General features: G+C 39.5%; 1 protein-coding gene across 2 annotated transcripts; it reads left to right on the top strand.

Annotated features, from left to right (window-relative positions):
- The first annotated feature begins 150 nt into the window (after nucleotides 1-150).
- Nucleotides 151-22,121, top strand: fgd5b (FYVE, RhoGEF and PH domain containing 5b). Of its 2 annotated transcripts, none has more exons than XM_026168021.2 (21): nucleotides 151-366; nucleotides 1,371-3,933; nucleotides 10,112-10,265; nucleotides 10,779-10,837; nucleotides 10,945-10,975; nucleotides 11,519-11,670; nucleotides 11,864-12,020; nucleotides 13,669-13,759; nucleotides 13,884-13,934; nucleotides 14,503-14,561; nucleotides 15,502-15,573; nucleotides 15,802-15,870; nucleotides 17,492-17,575; nucleotides 17,727-17,806; nucleotides 18,004-18,100; nucleotides 18,225-18,362; nucleotides 18,516-18,618; nucleotides 19,990-20,126; nucleotides 20,228-20,326; nucleotides 20,493-20,647; nucleotides 21,088-22,121. In XM_026168021.2, the coding sequence occupies exons 1-21, from the start codon at nucleotides 357-359 to the stop codon at nucleotides 21,122-21,124; spliced, it is 4,398 nt and encodes a 1,465-aa protein (XP_026023806.2). In that variant the 5' UTR covers nucleotides 151-356; the 3' UTR covers nucleotides 21,125-22,121. The 2 variants fall into 2 exon arrangements, with proteins under 2 accessions (XP_026023806.2, XP_026023805.2); XM_026168020.2 differs by having other exon boundaries at nucleotides 20,228-20,353.

The following is a 22,121-nucleotide window of genomic DNA, read 5'->3' as shown; positions in this document are numbered from 1 at the left end:
TTTAATCTCATCCCTGTTATATTTACTGATTACAGTAAAGTACCAATCATCGCTGAAATTCATTTGTAGGCGGACTGTAACATTTCCAACACTTGACTGGACCTGCTGCTGTGCAGGGATTCTCCTCAAGTGCGGTTCATTCCAGTTTCCAATCGCGTCCGGCGCGCACCAAGACGCACCAGCGAGCGATCAGCTGGGCAGCGTTTCCCTCCCAGAAGGCAGGGCTGCGTTGAGGCACACTCACTCACTCTCTGCTTAGACTATTCAACAGAGTTTGCTGTTTGCTCCATTTTTATTACTTTTTGTGTCCTGACTGATTTTGCGGACGAGATGTTGGAGATACTCGCTTTCCAAAAATGAACACAGGTGAGACGATTTGCCTCGAGCCACGAACTGCTTCACTTTCGACATTTTTAGAAAATTAGAAGACATACGAAGTTTACAGTTACTTATATCTTACAGATTCATCTTTTTAAATATATATATATATATATATATATATATATATATATATATATATATATATATATATATATATATATATATATATATATATATATATATATATATATATATATATATATATATGTATATCTCACTTTGGCTCCTTTCTTCGTAAATGAATGACTCCAGCTGTAGCAACAGGATATGGAGCAAATCAAAGTGTGCCTTTACCCAGTGTTTCTTGATTTTACAAGGAAGTATGGTGTTGGTTATATAGAAGAAAAGAGAGCGCTTTAGCAAAAAATGAAGCTAGCTTGGGGTTTGAAAACTTCAAATCAATCTTTAACTGCATGTTTTCTATTTATAGGCAACTGTCATAATTGCCTATTTTAACACTTCCTTTATATAGATATTGTGCATTGCATAATGTATTGATGTAATTCATGTATTGAATACACGTGAAGTACATGTGCTGATTTATTAGCACTGTCCTTTGCGACATGTAAAGTGACCTATTGTTCTTAAAGCAGTACAGGCAGCCTGACAGGAGTGTCTCTCGCTTGAATCACAGGAAGTGAATCAGGGAATTCCTCTCAATTCTTTCTTGAAGAATATCAAAGTATACATTACTAATTTAGCATCTTTTTATTATAATCTTACACCACCAAGCTGTACCAATTGGAGGAGCTATCTTGGTTTGTACTGTCAGTTTCATGTATGGAAATATATATATTTTTACAAAGAAATATTCTACAGATTTTGTGAAGAAAATGTGCACAGCTAAATATGACTCTTACACACGGTTCAAAGTTTTATCATTTGTGAATCTTTAATCAGTTTTAGGTCACAGTGAAACAATGCAAATGACCTGCAATCTATTTTAAAGCACATAATCTTACAGTTTCCTTTTCCTGTTGTTCTTTCAGACTGCACCAAGCCCTCTGTTGCTCCCAAGCCAAGATTTGTTTGTCACGCCAAGCTGTCCCCCCTTCTGTCTGCAGCCAGGGGTCCTAAACCTTCTATAGCCCCAAAACCTAAAGTCGCATCAGAGGTAAATGGCAGCCAGGGAGGATGCAGTAATGGCAGCCTGGTAACCTCAGATGGTGAGGCTGATGAGGAGCACAAGACAGAGAATGGTCTAAACAAAGCAATTATAGACACATTGCCAACGGAGCAACAATTTAACTCTTACATCCTCAAATCACCACAAACAGACTCACCATCGGGGTCACATGGGCTGGAGGACAGAGATGTGACAGAGGAGGAAAACGAAGATGAAGATATGATTCTGAAGATTGATGAGGACTGGAGATTAACTGACAGTGCTGTGACAGAGGAAGCTGATTCCCTGGAAACACTTTGGATCAGTGATGCTAGACCCACGGCTGACTCGGAGGAGGCAGTGGAGATGATTGACACAGACGTGACGGAGGACATGGATGCTGAAGGTTGCGATGCAGGTGAGGCGCTGGCCGACACAGATGGCATCTCTGTGGGAGACTTTTCTGTTAACAGCATCGATGAGGAGGCAGGCTGTTATTCTGGTGAAAGTCGAGACCTGAACAAGAACCAGCGCCAAATTGAAGAGGATGCAAATACGGCAGACGATCTAACTGAGTCTTGTACAGATGAACCTGATGTCCTGGGTGAAGAAACCACAACTGAGGCTGATGACAAGCGTGTTTTTCTAGCAGAAGATGAAGAGAAAGTAGAACCAGTCTCTGACTGTGGTTTCACTTGTAACATCCTAAAGCTGAGGTGTAGCCCTAAGATTAAAGAAAAAGGTGAAAGCCAAGAGCGCACCCGTTTTTATGACTTCACTCCTGACGACCAGAAACAGATCTCTGGTGCAGCTAAGAGACACACTGGCTTAGAAGGCGATCCAGGTTATGAGCCGTTTTACATCTCTTCGGAGGACATTATAAACCGAGACTTGATGTCAAGGAAAGACAAAACTTGTGGACCACTAGAGAGTGCACTCACACAAAGTACCGTTTCTTCTTTAAACAGCCATGGAGTATCAGCCAGGAAATATGAGGAAACAGCCGAAAATATACAAACGGAGTGTTTGGGTTCTCAGGATTACATTAACAACACTCATGAAAACAAGGTAAGGATATGTCCGAAAAGGATGCCTGTCAAAACTGAAGAGCATAATTCTCATGCAGTGGGAGACATATTAAATCATTTGTACTTCCAGCCGAGGTTCAGGCAGATATCCATCTCAGTACCAACAGATGCCGATACCTCACTGACCTCTTCATGCTCAGGAAGCCAGCTCCTGTCCCCAAACGACTCTGACGTCTTCAGAGACGACGATGACTCGGAGGGCCACATTGTGCCCTTTCTGGATGACACCACTGACACAGAGCAGGACATCAGCGATGAGCATCTATACGAGGAGCCAGGGAAAAGTTTGTATGCGGAAAATGGTTTTCCTTTTGATAGGAAAGTGACTGGGATTCGATCCCACTCTTTGTCACACCGCATTACTAATAAAGTGGAGGATACAGGAGTGCAGTTTCTTCAGAAGCCCTACACGAGTGGATTTGGACAACCTGCAATGAGCAGCAGCCCCATGTTAAACTCAACACGGCACAAAAGTTACTCAAAACCCCATTATTTGTCCCTGTACCCCCGTTCCCTGTCCATGGAGGGCCAAGACTCATCTCTGTGTGTCTACAGGGAAGGATCTCCTAGACAGAGAGGTGCCCTTTGTTCATCTGAAAGCTTCTCCAGGCGCTCCCCTCTCTCATCCAGTGCCCTATCCACACCTACATCTGCAGTGGATATCCCTCCTCCGTTTGAGCTGGCCTACATCACTAAGAGGCCTATTACAAAGAGTTCTCCTTCCCTTCTCATTGAGGGGGACTCATCAGAGAAAAACAGGAAAAAGAAGTCCTCCCTTAAGCGCTTTCTCATGCTTAAATTTAGGCGGAAGACAGAAAACAAGCCTGCGGTCGATGTCAAACCATCGTTCTTTAAGCCCTCAGCAGAGTCCAGCCACCGTACGCCCAGCAGACTGCTGGATTTAGATAGAAGCAGCATAAACAGCTCTCCGCAGCTGAACTCACGCTCAGTCAGCAAACTACAAGTTTCACCTGAGCCGGCCTCTCCCTTCCTGTTCTACAAGGAAAGCAGAAGGAAAGGGAACACTGTGGCCTTCCTCAATCGCAGCGTTGTCCGGGTGGAGTCCTTCGAGGATCGCTCTCGTGTGCCTTTCACTCCTCTCCCCCTGACCAAGCCTCGGTCCATCTCCGTCCCCAACACAGATACCTCTGACTACGAGAATGTTCCGGTCATCAGTTCAGACTACGAGAACCTTCAGGTGCCGCAGCGGAGGCCTGTTCGGCAGATACCTCTCACAGACTTCTTTGTCCGTCCCAGTCGAGTGCTGTCTGCTGCCAATGAGACAGATGGTTATGTGGACATGAGCAGCCTCCCTGGGTTTGAGAAAAAAACTCAGTCACTTGAACAGGAAACAGAAAGGTATGTAAATGAACCAAAGCTTGTAGCACTGCCTTGAGTTAAATGATGACATTGCTAAAAACAATAACAATGTTGGTTTAAAATGTTATCTTGGTAATTGCTTATTACCACTAAACATCACACGCAAGGTTTTATGCAATTCAAATTTGACGTGTTGATGCTATCAGAAGAAAGTCATGTTATCTAAGTTAGGGCTCCACACTGGATTCACCGTCTGAAGATTATGAATCTCTGCAACAATTTTTATGTCTGTCCATCCCAGAGTTTTTGCAATAAATCCATCAGCACCAAAGCAGTGGAGTGTCTTACTAAAAGACCAAGAAGCCAAACAGCTAACACGCATGGCAATTGTGCATCATATTAGTGATTCCTGCCACTACCATTTTTTATTACTTCATGGTCACTTTAATAATGTCCTTGGAATTATCATTATTTGTTATATAGAGACCCCCCTGATGCTATGATCCCTGCAGGTATGTAAAGAGGAAGCTTACCTCTTACCTTGCAGTAAGACTAAACTTGTCTTGTCATGGCTTGTTGAGTGGGAGAAGAGGAAATGCTGGTGTAGGGGTAGTGGCTTAAGATGTAATTGAAAACGGGCTGTTTTCATTCATAAATCATCCCTTTAGGTACAGAAAATGGGGTCCTTTTGGGCTGATGTTGTAGGCAGAGCCTCTTGTGTCTCTAGTGGGATGCTGTTTGTTGTATGATCAGCCAGGCGGCTCTGACTTTAACCCACCTCCCCCTTACCCCCCACCCCCACATTCCTGTTAGCTGTGCCCATATCATACAGGCTGTCCACGATGATTAATAGTCAGAGTCTTTTGGAGTCATTGCTCGTCTCTAGCCATTCAGAAACAACAGGCGGTGATACAATCTCAGTATGTTCTGTAGTCAGCAGTTGTTCACCAAAGAGCTTCCCTCTCCTCATGTTCACCATTTAGGTTATACTATATGTGCAAACAAAGCTGTACAGCAGGGCTTATAATACACTGCTGAAGAGGCTGACACAGTGTGGTTTGACACAGACCGTTGTATTTTATACTCTATATCATTTCTGTGAAAATTAACTCCTAAAATCAACCATTGGAAAACATACAGGTGTACTTCTGACTCTTAGTCATCAATGAACAGCTTGCTGTCTTCATCCTTTCATATATTTTCCTCACAAGAAGTTTTTACAGTCTATAAACTTAAATATTTTATGTTTTAAATCAATAAATCAACCTGCACACACCTTGAGTTGATGATGAACATGTGAACATGTTGTATGGCTGAGCATATCATTATTACTCTGGTTTGGGCAAACTTTTTTTCTGGTGCCTTAAACTACACATGGATACTATTATTTAGGGACTTGTTTAAATTCCAGCTTTTTCATATGGACACTGTGCTCACTTGCATGTGCACACACTGGCTCCCCATAGTATTGCAGCGTGAGTTAATAGAGTAAATTAACCTGTTTATCTACTACACATTTGAGAACTGTGAAAATGCCAAAGACAATATTGAAGAGCCCAAGGTGGCTTCATCAAGAATCTTTATTTTGGCCAAAAAATGCAAACTATTTTTAAAATAATGACAAATAAAAAAAAGTAAGAAATGTGAAAATGACCTAAGGGATAAATTTCAAGCAAAGACCAGGCAGGTAACTTATGCACACAAACAGAAAAACCAGAGCATTTGCTGCTTTCTCTTGTCATGGTTACAAACACTGCTTTAGCTCACTGATTTGAACAAGTGGCCCAAATGCCATAAGCCTAGTATAGAGGCCCAGGTTGGATTATGCCCCACAGCCATTTACTGCATGTCTTCTGCCCTGGTCTTTCTCCCAGTGTCTTCTCGCCACTGTTCTATCAAAGTAAAGGCTGAAACCCAACAAATAAATTAAAAAAACAGACTTTATTTAAAAGATACCTCCATGACGTCCTGTTGTGAAGCCTCGTGTTTGGTACAGACAGTATAAAAGACATAGCCACCCTGACTCTATAACTGTAACTTAGAAATTCTGCATTTTGAAGCTTCAACATTAGCATTTTTGTCTGCTGTGTTATTTGGAGCCAGACATTCCCTTATATGGATAAATGATGGTATAAGCTACCACTATAGCCAGCATGGTGAGCAAGCTACTTTCATAAGCTGTACCAGGTAATACCAGCTAATTAAGCACAGACTTCTGCAATAGTCTATCTAACAATAAAGCTAAATATCAGTCAGATAACACATTAAAAGTGCTCAAACAGCACAAACATGACACTCACAAATGCACACACAGTTGGGAGGTCCAGTTTAATGACTTGAACTAGGATGAGGCCTACCCAACTGGCTCCAGCTGCCTATCCATAGATGCTGAAACTGTTTTTAGTACCAGGCTGTAAATGTGTTTTTCTGTTCTGCAACATTGGACATTTTAAAGTGTGAGCCTGTAGGGGCTGACTGTCTTTTGCTGAAAGCTTTAAGCATTGTCTTGAGGAACTGCAGTTTTTGCCACTTCTGTGCTGACATCATATTTCATTCACAGAGGTTGCCCCCCTGGTTTGACAATATAATCGTCACCATCTTGATTTTTTGGAGACAGAAAGAGAAAGGGTTACAAAATGAACACTAATAATGTTAATAATAATAATGATGATGCTAGTGCTAAGATGTAAATCAATAATTAATAACAATGATAGAATTGCAGGGTCAAGGTGCATAAAAAGCAAATTAACTGGAAAAGGCAAATTAACGTGAGACTTGTGTAACATTAAAATTGTTTCAAGAGAAAAATTATTTTGGGAAAAAATGGTCAGCTATGTATATAATGCTTAAAGTTTAACACTGAATGTATAATAATTATTTTTAAAGAATCATCACCCTTTCAATTCTTACAAAGGGGGTTTATAACAAACCCATAAACCCTTCCAGTTCCTGCTGTCTAGTAGTGTCAGAGATGTAAGTTCCCTTTCAAAACAACAACGATTTTAAAAATAACACTACTAATAATCTACTTAATCCAGTTGAGCCTTATTTGTCAAAGCAAAACAGGAAAAAAAAAGTATTTAACAAAGCTCCATCGTAAATACTACGTAAACAGTGAATAGCTACAACCTCAATAAATCAGCAAAGTTGTCAAATTTAAGAAGCTACAGTAACAAGATTTTTTCATTATATAGATTGAAATAAAACTTTTTAAAATAATTAATGAATAAGTTGTTTTTTTAAATTATTTGCTGATTTTTTTTTATTATTATTTTTATGCACGACTAATTTATTGCTTAATTGACCTTTTAATGTTAATCCTAAACAAACAGTGGTATGAATATGATTTCTGCACGGTGTTTCAGCTTCTACAGAATAAAGCCAGCATAATCACAGTTCTCCAAATGGACAGTCGAGTTAGAGGCTGAGGATGTTAATTTTGCAATAGCCTGAAGGAGCCATATTAACAGATAGTTTGGAGATAATTGGTGTCTTTTCTCCAGTCAGCTTTCATTGGGAACCTTGCTTGAGGAAAAAGATAGAAACAATATTTTTTATCTCCTGTAATTTATCGCTGCACATTTCGCCTTGAGACGTCATACATTGTGGCAGGAGCGTGTGAAGAGATGGAGGCAGTTTCTTTGGCAGTGATATAAAAGCCTAATATAGAGACTGTCCGTGCAGTTTTTTGTGGTATCTCATTCAAAGTTTGATCTAGTAAACAGTAATGGGCCATGCAGCTCTAATGTGTGTGATGCAGAGATCTGAACTGCTCACATATGTTGTTCATATGTAGCTAATTTGCATCTCAGTGGGATTTAATCCACCGGTGCTTGGAGTGAAACATGGCAGGAAGATTGGCAAAGCAATTATCTGGTCACGTAGAGGACTACTGCATCACCACTGTAACTTTAAGGATGTGTTGTTATTTGCGTAGCTTACATTCCCCGCTGAGCGGCAGACATTAGCATATTCATTTGGGCTCCCCGCAGAAGGAAATCTCATAGCATAAAATACCAACATGTGTCCCTGATCGGGTACAGTTGTCACCGCGGGCCTTTCAGAATCAGTTTATTGGCTTTTGCAGACCTGCAATGTTTTATCTATTCACATTTAATTCTAACACTGACTATGTTTATTATAATGATATTTCAATGTGAAGCATAAAGATGATTTGAATGGTTAAATAAAATTCATCTGATTTATTCTCACATGAATGAAGCTCATATTATAGAATCACTTGGTCAAAGTGTGGGGGAAAAAATGAAATGACACATTTTAAGGCTAGAGTAGTGGTTTTCAACAAGAGGATGCAATATACACTCACCAGACACTTTATTAGGTACATTATGCTAATACAAGGTTGATTTCCCATTTAGCTTCAGAACTGCCTTAATTCTTTGCGGCACAGAATCAACAAGGTGCTGGAGATTTTGGTTCATATTGACATTGACGGCGTCACAGAGTTGCTGCAGATTTGACAGATGCACATCCATGAAGGGTGTCTTTAGGTCTACCAAAACACAAAGGTGCTAACTAACCCCCACATCATTACGCCACCACCATCAGCCTGAACTGGTAATGTGAGATAGGATAGATCCATTCTTTCAGCAGCAGCTTACAGCAGAAATCAAAACCAAAATCATCTTTTGTGGTCCAATTTTGGTGAGCCTGTGTGAATTATAGCCTCAGTTTCCTGTTTTTAGCTGACAGGAGTGTCACCTTGTGTGGTCTTCTGGTGCTGTAACCCATCATCTTCAAGGTTTAATGATTTCATCCATTCAGGGATGCTTTTCAGCATAACTTCATAACTAGTGTTTTTTGAGTTACTGTAGACGTCCTATCAGTTTTAAGCAGTCTGACCTCCTCTGACCTTTAGCATCAAAATGCACTTTTGCAATTCAGTGGATATTTTTCTCTTTTTCTGGACCTTTCTTCGTAAATGCTGAAGTCAGCTGGGCGGGAAAACCCCAGTAGATCAGCAGTGTCTAAAATACCAACACGTTCTCACTCCCAAAGCGTAACATTTTACACTAGGTGACAAATCGTCAACATATTACGTTTTCGGCTACCCACCATGTTCCTAAATGACGACCTCGGAAAAAAGAGGAAATATGAGAACCGTCTGGACTCCATCTAAACATGTTCGCTCTTTTTCTTCAAATCGCTTAGAAACACGCTATTTAACATCATTATAGTCCTGGTTAAGATCAGGCAAATACTCAGACTAGCCTGACTAACAGACACCGAAAAAAAACCCCAACAACATGCAAAGTCACTTAAATCATTTTTCTTTCTCATTCTGATGCTCAGTTTGAACCTTAGCAGGTCATCTTGATTATGTCTACATGCACTCTGTTGCTTCCATGTGATTGGCTGATTGGATATTTACATTATTGAGCATTTGAACCAGTGTCTATAACAAAGTGTCTGTGGATATATTATTATTAAGGAATAAGAAGGAACAAGCACTTTCCCCACATATTTTGATTTTTGTCGATTAATGATGAAAACAATTACAGATCCTGAAGGTAGGTAAGTTTAGCCAGACTTTTTGTAAGTCAAAAAGCAGAGACAGCTGGAATGTTTTGGTCACAGTAATCACTTTTCTGTGGATTAAATAGGTTAAAATGTCGTATTTAGTGAGCTTTAAGATGCTCCTTGGCAAATATTATTTTGTTTCGGCGTTAGCTCTGTGTCCTTGTATTCAGTATTTATGTTAAGGTGCTAAAGTTCTGCTCTCCATATCTTCATAAAACCCTTACGTTCTGGACTATTGTCCATCTTAAATAATACCCCACATTTACTTAATTTAGTCCGTAACACTATGAGGCCTGTGGAAGAATTTGAGATGAAATAAGTCTCTGTATCCTTTTTACCAGGCAAAAGTGTGATTTGAAAATATTTTTGCTCTCAACAAATCAAAACTGTAAATTAGGCAGAGTAGTTATGAGGCTGTTACATCAGTGTTATGAGCCAGAAACCAAATGAGGTACAGCCTCATAAAAATAAGCCAACAAGGGCGATATTATTAAACATGTTTTTGAAATTTTCCATTTTACCAAATTCAGTGCAAAAGAAACCAATAAAATGCTACATGAATTTTCGTCATTATTGTTAAGAGTGTGCATATACTCTGTAGCATTTTTTGGACTGTATATCCAGCACGCTGCCTTGTTTCACACCAGCCACTCCTTTTTTTTGTTGCTTCCCACAGTGCCTATACAGAAGCATACAACGTGTGTGCGTTGGCAGCTGGTCCACAGGTTAATCCGGTGGGTGAAGATGTGAGAAAGACAATGGGTGAAGAAGACCAAGGACGCACCTCTGAGGAAGACGAGGCAGTGACAGAAAACAACTATGACAGACAGGTTGGGTTCCTTACAGGCACACTGAGGGGAGAAAAAAGGTTTTATAGGTAGAATAACAGATTTCCACAACAAAATGTTAAATATCTTGTCCATAACATACTTAGCTTAGAAGTCCCCATTCACTAAGCCTTTTATTCACCTACTCTTATTTAGAAAACCCTCCATCCTCAGAAATAAAACTTAATTATTTAATTGTTTTTACAGAGAAGTCACCTTTCCTCCAAATGACTGGTAGAAATGAAGATGTATTGTAAGAAGGGAGTAACATAACACAGAGTAAACTGTTTTTTTTTCACCTTGGCCAACTGCAAAAATGCCCTCCAGTGCCAGCATTTTAATGCAGGTTAATGGAGGTTAATGGGCTACTACAGGGCTGTCCTCATTATTTAGAATTTGATTGCTGCTTGGAGATGATGTTGAGTGGTGAGCCAGCTACATTTGAACCTGCGCCAGAATGCTTTAGTTTCTCCCAACATGAGGCTTATTCCAAGTAAATAATATGATTGTTTACAGCCTGACGGTCGATCCAGAGCCTTTTACATCGTCAAAGAGCTGGTGGATTCAGAGAGAACGTAAGTTTCCTATTTAACATATTATTTCTTATTAACTATATCTGCTAAAAGCAGTCTCGTTCCCAGTACTATCCTGCTGAATTGTGGCTTTATTTATCTACCCACAGACATGTTAAAGCCCTCAAGGTGCTCCAGGAAGTAAGTGAAGTTTATATATATATATATATATCCTTTTCCAATTAACCAACCCACTCTACATCTCCTGTATGCATCCAGATATTCAGTACGGGTAACATTACAGCTCAGGTTTATATTTATTACCTTTATTCCTGCGTCTGCTTTGCTGTGTGTTCGGACCATAGTTACTCATTCACAAGCTCATTTTCACCACACTCATTTAGCACAAGTACACTTTTCTTCTGTCCTCTTTGTAGCTCCACTGAAACAGTGTGGAGCACCTCTGCTGTGATAATGAGACAGGAGCAAACCCTGTTTTTTTCATTTTGCTTCCTGCTACAATATAGGGCATAACCAGTGACCTAAACCACTCCAGTGCTTGAAGAGATGATGAGATTCCCTGATATATTAGCTTAAGCTCTTCCTGCTGTGGGAGAGTTAATCTATGGTGGAGAAAGGGACGGATTGTTGGAGGCTAACTGCGTGGTTTTGGGAAACTGGAAGCAATATTCTAACCTAAACTGTGACATAAAGTTAATTCCTCCACACTCATCCATGTGCCAGGACTTTCGTGAGGCTGTTCGGTCGACAGTAGGAGACCAAGGGGAACCTGCGCTGGATGATGAGAGACTTCGAGAGATTCTTAATGAGCTTCCTGATGTTTACACCCTGCACCGCACGATCCTTACTGAGCTAGAGAATCGAATCCAACACTGGTGAGCGATGGGACAGCATACATTACTGTTAAATAGGAAATACTTCAACACACACACACCTAAAACACATCAAGCTATTATTGAAAAAAAAATCCTTTCCAACCTTTTTCTTCCTCTATTGTGTTGCTCAGAAAGCAATCTAAGGGCAGTGGGTACTTCTCTGTCATGATCTCGCCTCTGTTTGTTCATTCAGGGAGGACAGCCAAACGATTGCAGATATATTCCTGAGCAGGAAAGCAGAGTTTTTGGTCTTTACCACCTACATCGGCCACTACGATCGGAGCATGAGTTTACTGGAGGACAGCTGCCGAACATCGCCCGCTTTTGCGGAGATTGTTCAACGTTTTGAGGTATGACCTATGACAGGATCTTTTAACTGACTTGTGAAAGGTAGCACAAAATTCAAAATGGCATATTGTTAAAATTAACTATAAATTTAAAAAAAAAGAAAAAAGAAAAGGTGTTTTTGAGAATCAAATGGTCTTTGCTGTGCTCAGTGAAGGCTGCACAGCTATGATTACATTTTCTTACTATAAGGACATTATTAGATAGTCAAGAAGTCAAGTAGAAAACCTATACTGTTATTGTATGTTCAAAAGAACAAAAACAGAGTTAGTGATGATTAAATGTAGGATACTTGTCTAAGTAGTTATGGATTTCTATATACATATATGTGTGTGTACATGTGTGTATGACAGAGAGAGAAGAAATAGAGACATAAGGCTTTGAAAAGTCAGACACTAAGTAGCTAGAAGTCATCGTTTTATTTCAAGCAGCAGCTACATTCATCTGCCAAAAAAGGAGCAGTTATGGCACCCAAAAGACAAATAAAGACATTAAAAAATCTTTCAGAATGACAATTTAATCACCAAACCTTTCTTAAAATTTATGTTGCTTGCATTTACCAATGGCTTTTTGAAATTAATTAGCGACTAATTTTAGCTCCAAGGCTGCAGTTATAATTAGCCTCAATTAAACGAGCAGACACAGGAATGTGTTTGTCTAACCAGAGAGCAACAGATAGGAAAGCCTTTAAGTTGATAAGTTTGGAGTATTAAAAAACGATAAGTACAACAAAAACGCATTATAAGCATTTCTTAAACAGCTGTTGTTTTATTCTCAGTCGCATGTTGTTTAGAGTTCAGAGCAGGTCAGTCTCAAGTTTGTTCTTGCTGTTTTTCTCCTCAGGGTTTGGTTACTCAAAGTATTATGCTTTTTAATAATGCCAGTTAATTGTAGATCAACGTCGAGTGGCACAGTGTACATGTGTTTTATTTATGGACAGAGGAATTTTCAATATTTTCCATCCATTTTACAGACCACTAAGGAGAGGAGTTGGCTGTAAAAGTTTGCAGAGCTGCGCAGTTTTCTCCGTCTAATTTAAGAGCACCGGCGTTTAAACGTCCTTAGATTCTACTTTGTGCATTAATGCCAACGCAGTGAGCTTCTTTGTCTACCCTTTAAAACAAGAGGCTGCTGACAGAATAGTTTTTTTTTTTCACTATGAATTAAAAAAGTGAAAAACTCAAATTATCACAAAAATACTATAAACAGAAATATGTTACACTGTCCATTACATTTATTTACAGGGCAAATACCTTCAGTACTTGCCGAGCCCCATTCTTAACAGTAGCATTGAACCAAGTCTTTCTAATGACTAACGAAGATTTGCATTTTTGTCGCTAGCAGTGTCTGTGTGAAATAACTAAATACAAGTTCAGGCACACACCCAAACTCACAAACTGCTGTGCTGACAGGAAGTTTGGGTTATTGGCCCTTGTTCACGTTTAAAATATGACTGTTTCTCCTCAAAGCTCCTGTGATGTTGTATAGCTTGTGTGTCGATACAGCTGTCCTCTTTTTTGTGGACAGTTTCATTCCTTGCCTTTTTAATCACTCTGGCATTGTTTGACTTGTGTTCATGTGAGCTTCTGCAGTAAACGTGGCCCTTAGGGGCAGCTGTGATTAAGGGAAATAACAAATATGTATGTGTCTCAGGAGAAAAATCCAGCTGGGGAAAATGCCTCCTTTAAACATCAGCTTCTGCGGGTCATCGTGCGTGTGGCTCAGTATCGTATGCTCCTCACGGGTGAGCCAAATTTTAATTAAATCAGGACAAAGCGTCCGTCCTACAGTATTTAGATAATATCTTACTCAACATTGTTGTCTTCTTTACTCTCTGGAGGAATTCATTTCTTTTCTTTCTCTTGCAGATTACTTGAACAATCTCTCCCCAGATTCCAAGGAATATGAAGACACTCAGGGTACAGTAAACATATCACAAGAGCAGGCAGCAGTGTGCACAGAGGCTGCAAAGTTCACACTCTCTTCTACTCACAGGAGAGCTTTGCCAGCTTCTGTTTGTGGCTGTGTGTTTAGAAAGAATTTATTCGTGCTCATTTGGCATGTAGAAATGGTCAAGAGAGAGCCAATTTAGATTTCTTTGTTTTTGGTGGTAACCCACCGAGGAGTCATTCGAAGTATTTTCTGCCTGAAGACAGTAATGTGTAATTCATGAGAAGGCACGTTGAAGCAACACTATCTCTTGCTGTATCTCCCATAAGGGAGCCACCTAGTCCAAACATGCAGACACTTCCAGACTCCTAACTTAATCACTTTGCACACAGAAGCAAGGAAAAAAGATCTCATGAGTTATACAAACCTTTAATGTGATTGTGGTCATGACTGAAACGAAATAAATCCAGTTCAGCTTTATTTATGCGAAGTCACAATAGTACTGACACCTTAACTTTATGATATTGTAGAAAGAAACCAAACAATCCTCTCTGACGTCTCTACCCTGATCCCTCTGTCTGTGTTTGTTTTACTCAGCTGCCGTAGTAATCATGTCTGACATCGCAGATCAAGTGAATGACAGCCTAAAACATGGGGTAAGGGTCACACGTTAACTCTTGTACACACAACACCACCTGTGATGCAGAATCACACTTTTTAAAAAATCTTATTAAGAGCACACACACACAAATGCAACATTCATACAGGAGTACAATCAATGATACTGGTTTATAGACCTAGTTGAGAAGGAAAGTTCACTGCTCCCTTATTAATAGTGTCACTTTTCAATGTGAATGCATTATTAAATGCACACATTTAATAATGCATTCAACCCAAGATATCATCAAAATCACACTGTTTAAACAGTTCTCTTCTTTCTCATGTTGGAATATGAACAAATATCATTTAATCCTTTCTTATTGTCATGAAGACATTTTGCAGCCACACTAAACTGAGACATATTTGGTGATTCCCAACCTTTCCAGCTTTTGGAAGGAAAAATCTGATATTTTCAGTCAGAAGCAAATAAGCTAAAATTTCAGGAAATCCCCCCCAAAAGAAATAAAACACGTTGTGTAGTATATATTTATTTATTTCTTCTAATCTACATCTACTTTATCCTTTTACCCTTTGTGAACCGTCTGAAAATACCTGAAAGTGCAACAACTGCTGGATGTACTGACAGGAAACTGGGCACACTCTTCCCCACCTTTAAAAGCTGCAGCTGCGCTTTGAGAGTGAAATCTTAAATCAAACATTCATAGTAATAAGAGTCATAAGTAGAGACTCAAATCAGCATCCAGCTACAACTGTGTAGTTGGAGTCACATGTCTGGCATAATGACATTTTTGATTGGGTATGGTCTAAAGCGAAACATATATGGTATGTTTGTCTGATTTAAGAGATAGCTCCACTCTGGAGTCAGACAAAATATAAAAATATCTTGATGTTGTCAGGAAAATGACGATAATGCCCTTTCATCCATCCGTCTCTTATTTTGGCGTCTCACCCCTCTCCTTTCTTTCTGTCTCTCAGGAGAACTTGTTGCGTCTGGTCAACATAGAGTACAGTGTTCGTGGCCAGCGGGACTTGCTTCAGCCTGGCAGGGTATGTGTCTGATAACAGTATTGTTTCTGCTTAAAGCTTGCCAGCCCACCCTGTCTGTGTTGCACCACTCCTTGCTGCCCTTTACACAATCATTCAGCTGGGAATCCCCACACCGCCTGGTTAAATAACATTAATTACCGCAGATGCCCTCTTTGTGTCAGGATTTGATGAGTTGTGAAATGCTTGGTTTGATTAAATCATGTTTGTTTTGTTTTTTTTAACCGTCAGATTTTTGTGAAGGAGGGCACGCTGATGAAGGTCAGCAGGAAGAGTCGACAGCCCCGCCATCTGTTTTTGGTAAATGTTGTTTCCTGTTTGCAGGACATTGGTATTAAAGACTCATGTACCAGTCTCTTATTATACCAACTTTTTAAGATATGTGTGCTATTTGCTTAATTAGAACTTCTTATTTTTATTAAATGTGTAAAATGTAGAGTGAGGCATTTTCTGTCTGGTCTATTTCCATGTCCAGACTGAGCTATTAAGAGCAGGGTTTCCTGACAGGATGTTTCTGAATGCTGGCTTCCTGAGCCAGTTCTTTACTGACAGCACAGGGAAGGTCAACAAGAGCTCCTTAAAAGCTGAGCGATCCATGTAGAGTTTTACAAGGCTAATTGTGTTTGGTAAATATTAGACTAGCATGCGTTTAGCTCCTTCAGTTGATCCTTATTAAGTTCATGCGATATGATGATAAAGAAGTAGAGAAGGATGTCATTGATGAAACAGAAAGCATAAACTTAGTAACCACCTTAATACAATTGCTCTGTTTATTTACTCTAAAAATTCAGTTTGAAAAATCAATACAAAGATATGAAATATGAAATACTGCAATCAAGAGAGGTTGGGAAATTAAACGCCTTCGCATATTATCCATAGAGCATGACCGAGGTGGATTGTTTTTCCCTCCTGTGGTGTTTTTGAAATTTGTGGTCTGAGCTCGACACTAAAAAAACCCTCGTAAATGTCTCTTCTGGAGGAATATTGATAATCATCACAGCATAACTTTTATTTCCAAGCTTATTGGGATTAATGTTGGGGAGAGCATAATAAAACAAGACTGCAGGAGCTGGCAGTTTCCTCAAAGACGGTACTAAAATGCAGAGGGACAGTAAATAAAATTATGTACTGGAAAAATAATAAAAACTTTAATGATGCAATTTGACACCGACTTTGATAACCGTTGTCTCAAATATCTCACATATGTATAATCATAAACATTTATAAGTAGGAGTTATCAATTCACAGATCCCCTGCAGACATGAAATAATAATCTGCATATTTTTATTGGTTGTCTCACAACTTTAATCCTGGATTTCCTCATTGAAAAATTGAAAAATTTGGTATTTCAAACTGCTGGATATTGTTTCATTAAAAAACACATTGGAAGCACAGGGAAACTTTCCCTGTTAGGAGATGAATCTAAAAATGATCTTCTACTGTCAAACTATGCATGTACGTTGGTGTTCTCATTGGAGGGCAAACATACAGGGGACATGACACATGAGACGCAACCTACATAGAGGGTGACTTCACAGTTTTATTTACCATGTTTCAGAATAACCGATAAGTTCCTAATGAAGTCAAAATCGATTATTGGTTTCTTTTAGAAGAGGGTCTGATTGTGTTTTCATGCATGAGAAATTATTGTTTGTAAGCATTCAAATACACTGTGACTGTTTTTACTTTGTGCAAGAAAACGGCTGATAATTAAAAGGGAAAAAAAAATCCTGTTCTTTTTTAAATGTGAACACGGTGGTCAAGTTTTGCATTAGAGTGACGCCTACTGGAGAAAAGCTGCATATACATGAACGATGAACTGCTCAGCTGACTGTTTTAACTGCTGACTATTGTTTTTATGCTTCTAACAAAGCCTTTCATCTACACTCACTAACTGTGTCTCATGTCTGCCTGTTGTCAGATGAATGACGTGCTTCTTTACACCTACCCTCAGCAGGATGGCAAATATAGACTGAAAAACACTTTGCCCCTCACTGGGCTGAAGGTCAGTCTTAAGATTAGAGTCAGTAATGCTCAATCGCCGGCTTACATGCAAGTTACATCTATAAAAGCACATGGATATTTCAAGAATGTGTTTGAATTTCTTGTACGTTTTTTCTTCATGTCTGGATGTCTGATCTTGAATGATTGCTCAGGTCAGTAAACCCATTATTGAAAATGTCCAAAATGCACTGAAGATAGAGGCAGCAGACATCTCCATCACTTTGTCTGCAAGGTGGGTCACAATATAGAGCATCCTGTAAAAATGATCGATAATATCTGTGGTACTGATGGTGGTGAAAAAAACAAACAATGATTTTGCTACCAAAGAAGTCTAAAACCTTTGAAACTAAAGAGATGAATGTGGATACTATCACATTAGGTGTCTAGTTGAATTGAAGCTTGTTTTGAGCTTGTCTGTATATTTTGCAGTTCCTTTTTTGAAAGAGAGGACTGGTTTTACACTCTTAATCGCGCTGTGACTGAACATATGAGAGGCTCTGTGACATTCAGCAGTTGCTCTGGAGAGGTGAGCAAACCCTGCTTCCAAACAACTGTGTTAATACTTTACTGATATTTCTTCAGTCATGCTTAACCGCACCAACCACAATGAGACTGATATATCTGTGTGCTTCTGTGTGTGTGTGTGCCAGGCCAGAGATCGCCTCCGGCTGACTCTAGGAGAGAAGGCTCCCACACTTGTTCCCGTCTCACAAGTGATGATGTGCATGAACTGCACCTCAGATTTTAGTCTCACTCTTCGCAGACACCACTGCCACGGCTGTGGACGGGTGAGCCACATACAAATAAAACACTGAGCTTTAAGATAGTTTAAAATCTACAGTTTAGACAGGATGCAGCAAACTGTAGCTTTCACAAGTGTTAATCGTCATTAGAGCTTGTTTTAATGCGCTTTGTGGTTCCTTCGTATATTTGTGTCACAGATTGTTTGTCGGAGCTGCTCCAGGAACAGATACCCTCTGAAGTACATGAAGGATCGCATGGCCAAAGTGTGCGATCACTGTTACAATGAGCTAAAGAAGAGAGGTGAGAAAAATGTGCTCAAATACATTTGAATATCATATATTAAGAATTTCAAACTCAGTTTACATCATGAGTCACATGCAGCCGACTTTGACCTCAAATGGATTAGAACAGTGAAGCCCCCCCCCTTTTTTTTTTAAGTATAAAGAAGTTTAATCACACATTAAATCCCTCAGTTATCTATATATAAGAAAAAGAAGTGCTATTTCAAAAACATGTCCCAGTTTCTCTACATGACAAAGAAATACTTACATTGAAATGTACTTTAATACTTTCTGTTGTAGTTAAGTGAATAATGTGAAACATTTCTTTCATTTAAATGTTCACCTATTACTTGATTACTGTGGTGTAGTACGAATGCCCCCATAGGGGCTGTAAAACTTCTGAAAATACAGTTAAAAGTAGAAAATCAATCGAACATGTGACGGTGCGGATTGGAGTCTTTGGCAGGCCGCTTTGGGGCACTGAGCCATATGTTTGACAACCATCTCCTTTGTCTTCACCTGTACATGCAGGTCCTTTTGATTAGTTAAGTTTATGCTCGGACTGAGTGTGAGTGGAGTCAAACAGAGCTGGAAGATTAAAATGTTTATTTTACCAAAGGTACAATACTGGGCAAGAGTCTTGAGTCGCCCCTCCTTTCTTTATATTTTGCCAGAAGATCTGAAATAGATGCATTGATTTAGTGAAACGTGTGCAAACAAACAGGAAAATACAGGGAAATATGTACCTTATAATATTGTTTAAAACTGCTGGTTCATCCCTTCAGTTAGGTGTCTTTGTATGCTTAAATGATTCATAGGTCAGTAAACAAACAAACAAATTAACAAATTCTCTCAAAAATGGTCAAGAACGTGGATGGGACTGAGTAAAAAGCTGCCAACATCCAAAGAACTGTGAGAAAGCCTGGAGAGCTAACCCCTAGCTCAAAACCACGACAAAAAACAAAAATCAAGAAAGTCTGGCTCCTCTGGAAGTCTGGAAGCAAAATATAAAGAAATGAAGCTCAGGACCTTTGAAATGTGTATTCGGAAAAGACAGGAAGTTGTACTATTGGAAAATAAAATAAACAATCTAAATTAAAGATGAAACTCCTGGGCTGCTATTATGTACAACAGCTTTTTTACTGTCAGCTGCACCACGGTACAGTTACCTGTTACAGGTAAGTGGTCAGACAAAATAATAAATGTGATTGTGTTATCATTGCATTAGTATATTACTTGAATTCACACAGTTGTTACTGTGCAGTTTTCATCGTTATTCGTGCACGTCTTCATAGTCACAACAAATATGCCTGTGCTGTGAGTTCTCATTTGATTGGGTTGTAGCAGCTGTCCTTCACGCTGGTTGAAAGAGTGTGGGCTCTCTCCACAGGCGGAGATGCTGCTGTGATGTCAGGGCAGACTAGCCCTCGGTCAAACCGCTCCAGTCGTCCGCTCTCCACCGTGTTCCAGAACATTCATCCTCCCAATATTTGGAGACATCGGAAAGGCACTGCATCCTTCACACAGGTAAATTCAACAGAGTCTGTGCATTATGAAGGTTAATGAATCGCTGGTAATGAAGTGACAGCTATGCCATTTTATTAAGTAAAACTGCCATTGTTACACAGGTGACAGTGTCGGAGGAGGGCTCAATCAGTGGCAGTCTACAGCGAAGCAAGAAGAGCAAAAGGAACTGGAAGAGACTGTGGTTCCTCCTAAAAGACAAGGTGCTTTACACCTACAGAGCCCAAGAGGTGAGGGGAAATATGCACTCCCCTTTAACCTAAACCACACATATTTTACACCTATACAGACTGCAATGGCGAGGTTTAATAACAAAGTGTTGTATGTTATAACCTGTTTAGTTTCCTCTGATTTATCTTCCATCTGCAGGAGAAGGTAGCGTCAGAGAGTTTACCTCTGTTGGGTTTCACAGTGAGGCTGCCTGACAAGCAGAGGGGAGATGAAGAGGCTAATGTCTTCCAGCTGTACCACAAAAACACTTTGTACTACACTTTCAAAGCTGAAGATAACAACACAGCCCAGAGGTGAGAAGCACATTTACCTGATAGCCCATAAAATGGAAAGAGGCTTAGCTCTTAGCCTGACTCAGTTTGAAACACAACAAGCATTACTGCTGTATGGATGCTGGTGTTGATCTTGGGAACTCACAGTGTCTTTGCCAGTAAAAATAACTAAATGATGGCTTCGCATTGACGGGTTGTTGCTTTCTGGGAGAACAACTTGACCTTAACCCACAGACCATCTACAGCAATTCTTCAACTCAGTTTAAGCATGAATAGCACCAAATTTGGGGAGAAAACAGAAAAGCTACCATCCTTGGCCAAGATAGACTAATATTAAAAACTGAGATATAAGACATAAAATTAGCTCAGTGAATAACGTAGCCACCCGATAGCCCTGGTTATTGTTAGGTGGTGCAGACTAAAATGACTCTTTTCTGATCTAAAATCTTTTCCTTGTGCAGATGGGCAAACGCCATGGAGGAAGCCACAGTTTTATAGAATAAGCTGAAAGAAAAGTCTGCCTTTCTCTTTCTACACACTTGCGCCCCTCAAAAAACTTCTGACTGTGAAACCACAGCGAAGAGGAACAAACACTGTTTTATTACTGCAGGTTTACAAGTTATAACTTGCCAGCTGGACTGAAGAAAAGAAGACATTGTGTTCTTTGAGAAGGGACATGATCACCTACTTTGTCAACCTCCAAGTGTTCCCTGCCTGCTGGTAGAGCAGGTGTGATGCTGAGAACCACGAGATGCACTGGCCCAGATACCTGACAGTGTGGAACATTACAATGATGTGACCTGTATTTCCCCCAGCAGCTGATCAGCGTCACTCCTCCAAATTGTGGTGAAATGCTGTCGATTATTTCCAAGTTTTATTACTAACAATATTTTGAATATGTTGAATACTTCAGAAGAGGCTGAAAAGATAATAACACCTGTCAGCTTAACTCAGAAATGGCCTCATCTTTAGTCAAACATGCATTATTTATGCCTTAATTTCAACATTTGTTCTTGCACTGGATCTCCATAAATATGCTCTGAAGCACAGGCTGCATCAAATAGGGAGTAACTTTATATGTATAATAGTGTCTATTGCTTTGCCATGTACTGTATTGTGGAGATGAACGTGAATAAGTAGTTTCTATGCCTTTTGCACTGATTTGAAAAAGAAATGATTGTACAAATGAGTGTCATTCATTACTGGGACCAAAAGGTTCAACTACTGTACTTAATATACTAGCTACTGGGAAAATGTGGAAAACTATGTCTTTAACATTTTAAATCCCTATAATAAGTATATTATAAATCCATGTTTGTATAAGACTCACTGAGCTGGAGCGGATCTGCAGACGTGGACTGAAACATGAATCACTGATTGCACTGATCTACATAATCAGTGTTTTGGACTTTGTACTGTACTAGATGTTTTCTTATGTTTATTTACAAGACAATAATTTTAAAACAAAGTAAAAGATACTATATGATCATACAAA

The sequence above is a fragment of the Astatotilapia calliptera genome, chromosome 5, assembly GCF_964374335.1.
Source record: "Astatotilapia calliptera chromosome 5, fAstCal68.1, whole genome shotgun sequence".
Taxonomy (NCBI): Eukaryota; Metazoa; Chordata; class Actinopteri; order Cichliformes; family Cichlidae; genus Astatotilapia; species Astatotilapia calliptera.
The sequence above is the reverse complement of the archived record's forward strand: the minus strand, read 5'-3'. Positions and strand labels throughout refer to the sequence as shown.